Source organism: Ylistrum balloti, unplaced genomic scaffold, assembly GCF_031769215.1.
Source record: "Ylistrum balloti isolate Yb309-2 unplaced genomic scaffold, AGI_CSIRO_Ybal_v1 Utg370670, whole genome shotgun sequence".
Lineage (NCBI taxonomy): Eukaryota > Metazoa > Mollusca > Bivalvia > Pectinida > Pectinidae > Ylistrum > Ylistrum balloti.
This window is the reverse complement of record NW_026782405.1, coordinates 330,001-339,776: the sequence shown is the minus strand read 5'-3', so window position 1 is coordinate 339,776 and position 9,776 is coordinate 330,001. Positions and strand designations below refer to the sequence as shown.

Sequence of the window (9,776 nt, the reverse complement as noted above, 5' to 3'; positions counted from 1 at the left end):
ACAAGGAGATTCTATCCCAAAATTAACCTGGATGTTGATTCGGCGATAAACAAAACAAACAACAACAACAACACGACAAACACTTCCGGTAATCTTACAGAAAAGACCATCCAAACACGCTGCTCCATTGTAGTATTGTGTCGTTTGCTTCTCTACCTACAAGAACATTTAACTGACAACATATACTTAGTGTAGTCGCTATCTACCTGCGTCATTTTACAAATTAATATCAAAATGACCGGACCAAGCGCGGACTTATGACCGGAGTTAGAGGGGACACACAATTTACAATTAACAATTTTGTCCGCACCAAACCCATTTCTCGGATTTTATTTTGCTTCCTGTTTCTACAAGTAATGAAATGACGCGCCATGCATTGTGGAGAAGGACAGATTATAGTCTTTTATTTCTCCCTTCATCCGTCTATCCTACACAAACTCTTGTCGTTGCTATATTTGGGAAATGCTCGAGGTATCAGTCTCAAACCTTAGATGTAGATTTTCCTTGTCCCTAGCTGTGCAACATCAATCTGAGGACTGCATGACCGAAAAAAATAAAAATAGCCATCTTAGATCTTGAATTTTGACGGAAAAGGATTCTCGTCGCTATTCTTGCATGAAAAGAAATTAAGGGGTCTGCACAAATTCTTTACATGTATGCAAAGGCTTCCCATAGTCCCTAGTGTTGACTCCTTAGTTTAGGATTCTACAGGAGTAACAAAATGATCTACAGAACAATTGCATGTATATTGGCTGATTTGATTAAAGAAAACCCGCCAACACGAAATGACAAAAGAAATAAGCCGTAATGAAAAAAGGGACATAAAAAAGAGAAACAAACATTCCTATGGTATTCAAAGTGATTTCTTGGCAAGATTTTTGTATTTGAAACAAATAATAATGTCAGTTTCATTTCACCAAACCATTTAACCACTAAACATGTGACAGCAACTCTTTTTGAAACATTTCCCGTGATGTTTGGGCAAACGTCACGGCCAGACTGAATTGTTCAAGCACGCAACGTGGATCTTGTTCGGAGTTTTGCGTGCTTTGACAAATTTGGCCGATATGTTTCGAAAAGTCACGTTTCGTGTAAGGAGTGTGCACACGTAAAACGTTAATGCTGATTTCTGCTTATTGAAATAAAGTTCATTACTGAATCGTGTTTCTTCTTTTCCATAGAAGGAAGCTACGTGTAGAAGAAATTTGCTTATCTTCAATTAGTTTCATCTATATCAAGACACGGAATGCAATATGCTGCGACCGTAATTTTTACCACCAGCACGTGCCAGTCAGCCCTCTTTCACATTGTTTTATTTATTTGTGTAGTTATTTTTTACAATACAACTAATATTGTAAACTAATGCAGCGAGAAAGGAGTAAAACCTCGATTCAACCGAACCAACTATTTTACAAGGAAATAGAGGATGAATGTTACTGAATGAGTTCAATGATTTGTTTACTAGCGTTTAGGCGTGTGACATATCAAATCATTTAATGATTTTGATATAGTCCATGTTACAATGTGGTGAGTTTAAGATTCTATTTACCATACAATCCTTATAATTGAAAAATAAGTGAAAAAACCCTCAAATTAATTTCCTATGTTTCATGGAGTGATGAGCTGCTTTCCAAGACCGTTTCCGATTATCCGTTAAACCTGTTGCATAAGGATTATCGTTTATGAAATAAGGGCTGACCTACTGCCAAACTTCGACTAATAAGCTTTCTGATGCCTGTTTCAGTATGTATGGGTCTATCCCGATTTACACATGAAATGAGCTTACTCTTCCGGAACACATGGTCTTTTTTCCTGTACTTTTTCAGAAATCTCTCTGTAAATCTGTAAATATTCATATTTTGCCCTAGTATTGTATTTTAATTTGGATTGTGATTATACTGATAAGCTAGTGTTTTCTTGTTATTTTAAAATGTCGGCAAACGGTTGTGTAGATTAAACTTAAAAGTGACGGATAAGCCCGGATACCTATTAAAATGTCCTATATTTCATTAAACAAGATTATATCATAAATTCTGATCTTGGTTGGGCTATTCACCGTGATTGCCAGTTGAAAAACTGAAGCCAAAACTCTTCATTATTCAGCGTCACGAAAACCTTGCCACAATTTAGATTTTAATAGGCAATTAAAAACGATGGCGGATGTGCTCAAAAACGATGGAGGATGTGTTCAATTCATTCTAGGATTTTAGTAGTTTTTGGAAATAAATCAGTATGACCTAGTTTCCAAATTAAGGGTATAATATGCATAGTGTGTAATTTGGTTGCTGAAGGCAATGCCACTCGAGACCAAGGTGTGTTAGTCAATGTTAGTAAGGTGTCTTCAGTAATCATCTTAGTGGTAGTCTGTATCACGCTCTTATTTATTCTAGTATTAGTTTGTTGTTTCCGGACCTTAATTAACGAACGGATGATTTGTAGATTATGTAAAAGTTGGCTGGTTGTAGTTGATAATCCGCTTACCTTCCCTAAACATCTGGTCTTATTCTGCTTCCTTGTGCTTTCTAAATACTTGTCTATAAGCACGTTTAATTATGTGATTCTCTTTGTATTCATATTGCCTATTAAATTCAGCTGATACATATAGTTCAGTACATCCCCTCTAAGTTCTAAGAAAGGGTTGTGATAGCTCTGTCGATAGAATGCTGGCCCATGGGACCTCAAGTGAGGATACGGGGTGCATATTTTAATGTTCCGAAAAGTGACGGTTTGTATATATCAGTAAGTTTAGAACCGGACCAGTCAGTGTTATAGCTGTGCCATTGGCAAGGTACTTAATCCCAGTTGGTCTTGGCGACTATCGATGGGCCTCCCGTATCTTGTTCAGTGAGGTTGTCACCATCTTCTATACAAGGAGATCCCGCCTCAAAACAACCCTGGTTGTTCACGGTGTGATGAGTCTAGCAAACGAATAAATTTTAATTCTAGTCTCGGAAATGTCTGTCAGACCCTTTGCCAATAAATTTTAAATCAGTTATTCGTCCTTTCTTACCTCCAGTATAAAGATCTTCTTGCAAAACACTCGTGGATTTATTTTTTTTCTACTCTGTTCTTAATGATTTTGTATCTTCGCGTAGAATAAAATGGCGAAAATAGTTCTTATTTGATGAAAGAGAATGGAATAGATTCTAAATATTTCTATATAAATAACTTTTCATTGTATGTAAAAAAAAATTCCTGATTCGTTTCCAGACGAAAAAAAAATGAAAAAATAAAACACAGAAAGAACACCTCACTCCGCTTCCTTAATAATGATTGAGGAGTCAATGACAACACGCCACCTTGCGGCAGGTTTGAGAAGTCAATGACAACACGCCACCTTGCGGCAGGTTTGAGGAGTCAATGACAACACGCCACCTTGCGGCAGGTTTGAGGAGTCAATGACAACACGCCACCTTGCGGCAGGTTTGAGGAGTCAATGACAACACGCCACCTTGCGGCAGGTTTGAGGAGTCAATGACAACACGCCACCTTGCGGCAGGTTTGAGGAGTCAATGACAACACGCAACTTTGCGGCAGGTTTGAGGAGTCAATGACAAAACGCCGCCTTGCGGCAGGTCTATTGGATTTTGTGTTGTATAAATAGAATATCTGTTGTCATTCAATGATGTGAAATACTCAAATGATTTACAATGTACACACTAAACAACGAATAAATAACGGATTTATCAGTTTGCCAAAAAGGTTAATTTTTTTATACTAGCATGGAACTAGAGCATTTTCCTATTGCAGTTGCTAGTCAATTGTGTTCATTTTGCTACTCAGAAATTCAGAAAAAGACTGTTGCTCTCTTAATGTGGGAATTCCAAGAAGTTCAAAATCCATTAGAAAGTCTAGACGCACTCCTAGATGTTCTTAATATACATTATTCAATCAGCCAACAATCCTTCCTATTTGGGTTTATTCATGACGGAAGTCTTATTTTTATTGTTGATAATATCAAAAATTGATCAGTAAACAATATATCTATAGAAACAGATGTTTTAAATAAGAGTCAGCGATTTAGTCAACATTACTAAAGAACACTATAACTTGCTGAAGGGTATAACAATAAGTACTTTTATCGAAAATTTAGAAAAACCTGTAGTAAATGAAAAAAAGTTATTCTGTTTGATATCCTTGTCTTTCTTCAAGTAAAACAACAAATAAAATAGTCCGTCACATATCACATCTCTAACCCTTTTCTTCTCACCTTTCATTTCCCCTATGAATAGAAACTCTTTTCTTTAAATAATACATTTTAAATATAAAAGTAAGCAGTTTTAATTATTTTCCTTACATCTTCCGAACACTGACGTTTCCCGGAAATGGGAGGAGTCACGGGGACGGAAAATTTGTCAAACCAACCGACGGTGTCCGGGAGGAGTCACGGAGACGGCAAACTTGTCAAACTGTTTTGTCAACTAAGCATAGATCCTTAGAACGGCTATCGTACAATTCCGGACGCGCCAAAGAAACAAACGCCAGGCAAACCCATTGAAGGGGTATTCCGCCCAATCTGCAAAATTTCTGTCTGTTCTGCACTTTCTAAGAACTAATTCCAATGACTTTTAAAATTTTTGTTGGCATCAAAATATCCGTCCTGTCGTCAGTTTAGACAGGCGAAATTGGTGGGAATATACACATGTACAACCAAAAATGTAGCGCATCGAGAAATCCGAAATTGTAAGGTAACTGGGTCGTAGATTTCGGCGTGTATGTTGTTCACTAAAATTTCTGACAGGTTACAATTTTATTACTTTTCTGTTGATAACATAATTTAGACAAATATTTCATTTTCTTCGGCTTATCACAACGCACATCTGTTATGAGGAAATCAGGGTCGTGCGAATCTTTGTAAATCAACCTTGCTAGATCTATAAACAATTTCTGCAAATTAAATTTCAAGAGCTTATCTAAATGGTAAATTGATTTTAAATCAATAAAGAGATTATTCTCCTATCTGAGAATCCAAATAGCCCAAAATACGATCCCGTTAGGACGACTAAATTACGCATTTCCAGCGTACTGTTGTCGGATGACCAGCTACGCCGGGCAACTGCGCTGAAGAGTTGTAAAATACTTGATCTGTACCGTAAAAAGCTAAGGGTGAATACTAAATTAATTAACTACGACACTGGTGATCGTATAGTTATTGTTGAAAAACTGTCGAGTCATCTTTCGAAACTTCTGAAGGTTGGAAAGTACAGTGCTGGACTTGGGTATTATGGCCAACCCATTTATCGGACACAAGTACCGAAAGAAAAATCTACTGTGTAAAATGTAAAGGGGATGGTCATTCATCTTATAAGTGCACAACAGGCTGGGTATACAATTTCTGCAATGAAGTTTGACACAAACAGAGTGAATGTGACCACACAGATTTCACAGGGAACGGCTCGACTGACAGTGACGGCGAAGATGAGACGGAGAAGATCGTCGACGAACACAAAATTGAAAAGAAGACAAAGACAAACAAGAACAAGGAGAAACAAGCAAGGAACAATAGACAGGAACCAAAAGAGAACAGGGATCGTACACCGGACAGAAAACAAGGAAAAGGTACCACAAGACCAATGAAGCGTTTCCTCCAGACAGCTACTCAACAGAAGGACCAGACACAAAACAGGACAAGAGACAGAAGCAAATCAAAACAGAGATCACCATCTACGCAAGTGGAGGAAACAGACAAGAAGGCAAAAAATCGGGGAAATAATTAAAGAAAATGACATGAATGTTTTACATTTGTTGACATTAAATGTACAAAGATGATGCGATAAAGAAAAGCTACATAGGTTATATAAATGGCTTAAAAACCAAAAATTTGGAATAGATTTCCTACAAGAGACACATTTCTCTAAGGAGTTGATAGGTCAAATAAATAGGGAGACATACGTCTGATGCTTATCATAGCTTCGGTAAAACAAATAGTGGAGGGGTAACCATTCTAATTAGCAAAACATGTCGGTATCTGTAATAAACAGAACGTTTGATGAAGAAGGCAGAAATATGATGCTTAATTTAGAGGTTGAGGATAATTTCTATACAATATTAAATTTATATGCGACAAATGATGAAAAAAATATTTTTTTTTTAAAGAATATGAACAATTAATGAAACGAATTCAAACAAGGCATGGTTATCATAGGAGGGGATTTCAATGAAGCCAAAGAAAAAATAGATATTATATCAAGAAATCATAAGAGGGATTTTAGAAACACATATGGACTGAAATAATTAACAAAGAACAATAGTTTAATTGTTATATAGAGGGTCCGTAATACAAACAAACGACAATTTACATGGAGGAGGAAAACACCGGAGGAAGCAAGGAGACTTGATTATTATACTTTGATTGAAAATAATATTAATGACATGAAAAAAACTGCGATAAAAGGCCAGCACAGATAAGATGTACTGACCATTTAGCAGTGTCTTTGAAAATGGAAAAAACAAAAACTAAAGGGAGTGGAATCTAGAAATAGAAGAATAGTGTCTAGGAGAGCGATGAGTATAAACACTTCATAGAAAAAGTAGTCGATGACGTTCTGGAAAACAATCCAAGTTTGAATCAAGCAGAATCGTGGGATTACTGTAAAATGATGATTAAACACAAAACACTAGAATATTGTAAGAATAAAGTAAAAAAACAATAGAAATGATATTGCTCTTTGGAAAAAATCTTAAAAGAAAGAAGGTAAAATATGGTGAGCATCCATGCATGGAAACACAGGAAACAATTAATGATTTAGAAAACCAGTTAAATGGCCAATACTAGGATAAAGTCAGGGGTGCCCAGATAAGAGCAAGGGTTAACTGGATATAAAATGGGGAAATAACTATCAAATACTTTTTAGGTATGGAGAAACAGAGACAGTTAAAAGTACAATTACACAATTGCGTATGAAAAATGGGGAAATTGAGAAAGATCCTGAAAAGATTCTTTGTGAAATTGAGAAATTCTACCCCGAGTTATACAAATAAAACAATCCAGATAAAATTGAGGTATAAAAAAAATTGTAATGTTGAAAATGTGATTGACGAGGGTGAAAGAAAGTGCTGTGATGGGGAGTTGACAATGAAGGAATATGAAGATGCAGTTTTACAAATGAAGTTAAACAAAAGTCCGGGGAATGACGGTAGACAACTGTTGTTGGATCACTGAGTGATTCTTATAGAAGGGGTGAAGTAAGTGCTGCCCAAACGAAAGGAGTAATTTCTCTTATTTACAAAAAGAACGATACACTAAATTTATGAAATTGGAGGCCGATTACTTTACTTAACACAGATTACAAAATAACGGCTCATTCTACAGCGATTCGAATTAAAACTTTCATGTTAAAAAAGAAAAATAATACGGATCAAAACTGTTATGTACGGAGTAGATTTATCGGGTACAACATCACACTAATAAAAGACATAATTGATTTTTCGGAGAAGTTTAACATTAATTCTTGTATAGTATTTTTTAGATTTTTCTAAAGCTTTTGATACAGTTGAGTGGGAATTTATGATGAGTAGCTTGAACAAATTTGGTTTTGGAGAATCATTTATTCATTGGGTTAAAACATTATATACTAATATTAAAGGATGTGTCAAAAACAATAACCGGATGTTATAAGATATCGCATGGTATCAGACAAGGCTGCCCTCTATCTTGTTTATTATTTGTGATTCCGGTGGAGCTGCTGGTCTGTAAATCACGCAACACAACAGATTATCGTGGTATAAAAATAAAAATTAAGTATGTAAAGGTATCTCAGCTAGCTGATGACACGACGTTGTTTATGGGGTACAATGAAGTGGTATTCAAAATGAATACAGGATCTATAAAATAAAATTGCCAAATATCCACGAATTACCTAGTTTCTATTTGGATATACTATGTGCATGGTATAAAATACATAAAGATAATGGTGAAATTAAAAATTACAGGGAAATAAAACAGCAAGTGATCTGGGGTAACAATTATATGACACTTAATGGTAAAGCTTTATGCCTGAAGAATTGGATTGACTCGGGTCTTATATCTATTAATGATATTGTTACAGGTGACGGAAAGATTGACGACAATTTTATATATCAGAAATTAAAATGTTAGCGTAACTGGATAGCTGAAATAGTATCCGTAAAACAAGCAATACCAAGATTAGGGTTAGAGGAATTGAGAACTGAAAAATCCAAATCAGTTGTGCGAATTCTACGAAAGTAGGTCTACGTGTAAATAAATCGAGATACAAACTTTACAAAACATAAGTAATAAAGATGTCTACGCGATACTGAGGGATCACAAAATACGTACAAATATACCTTTGAAGCATGGGAAGATAAATTAAATTTAATGGAAAATATTTGTTACTTTTTTTCAAACTTTTCCCGATTTGTCTTCAAGGTTCTTATTGAGAACGACGACAAAAACTTTCCGGTGGAAATTATTTCATAATATAACTCCCAATGGCATCTTATTAAAAAGATGGAGCATTACGACAAACGAAAACTGTTATACTATGAATTTAAGAAACTTGAAATATTTAGTGTTTGGATATAAGATTATTTATCCTGCCTATGATGGTATTAACACTTTCTTATCTCTAAATGGTTTTGTTATATACAAATGGTATTACCTTAGTGAATCAAGAACAACATATGTTGATATAGTAAAATTATTTAAGTTTGAACTCAGGAAAAAACCTTATTTAAAACAGAACCAGAAAATGTCGTATATATATATAAATTTTGTAAGTTGCTCACTTCTATTTAAATTCTGCGATCAAGGTTAAATTACTCCTCCACTGGTTAATTGTGCCGATAGCTCAGTTGATGTGGTAAGAGTTGATACGACCAACACAGAAACAGGGCTCCAGGTATGATTGATCAGGCTGTTGGTAACTGAAAATTGAATAATTGTATGTATGTGTGTGTGTGTGTGTGTGTGTGTGTGTGTGTGTGTGTGTGTGTGTGTGTGTGTGTCTGTGTCTGTGTCTGCATATAAACTATGAAATATGAAACGAAATATATTTTGAAAACTAGAAAATGATCGAAAACTAGAAAATGATCGAAAACGAGAAAATGATCAAATGTAAAAGCGAAAAAAAAATTAAAAATGAGATGTATGATTTCCATAAGAACATAAATAGATATTTTTGTACAGTTTTCTTCAAAAGCATTCTATGAAATCCTAACCTTTGTTGAATATCCCTTTAATTATACAACAAAAGAGTACATCTTGACTAAATTAGACGGTGTGACCACATGAGGACTTTACAACCACAGAGTACATCTTGACTAAATTAGACGGTGTGACCACATGCGGACTTTGTACAAACTTTTTTTGGTGAAGTACGCTATGAATTCAAAAAGTCTGTTAAAAGCCCGCCATTTTGTTAAGAAAGAGTTTGAATGACTCGGATGTAGCAAACTATAGTTTACTTCTTTGTAGCTAATAATCGATGAATTAATGGTGCCGTAGCTTGTATACTTTAAAACAAAGAACCGCACCAATATTTCTATTATGACTGGAGGGCTTCCGGAAAGCTCAACTGGGATATATATTTTACAAACTCATTTTTGGTTAATTTAAAGAGTCAAATATTTTATGTACAAAATTAGGGAATAACAAATCAATTATCAAAATTGTTTCCTATCACACAGGTTTGAATTTTCTGTTTGTTTCACCACGACTACTTAATGTGTCACAGGACTCCAGTATTGGGTCATATTGGCATTTTGAATACAATTAGATATTTATACTTATCATCAGTTAGCTTGTAATAATAATG

At 35.1% G+C, this 9,776-nt stretch overlaps 1 protein-coding gene across 1 annotated transcript in view; it reads left to right on the top strand.

Moving 5' to 3' along the window:
• The first annotated feature begins 3,269 nt into the window (after window positions 1–3,269).
• Window positions 3,270–9,776, top strand: part of LOC132557432 (sporozoite surface protein 2-like) — a 7,854-nt gene continuing 1,347 nt past the window's right edge. Inside the window, exons 1-2 of the mRNA XM_060221918.1 lie at window positions 3,270–3,309; window positions 5,380–5,693. Of these exons, the coding sequence (XP_060077901.1) occupies window positions 3,270–3,309; window positions 5,380–5,693 (354 nt within the window). The remainder of the gene's footprint in view (window positions 3,310–5,379; window positions 5,694–9,776) is intronic.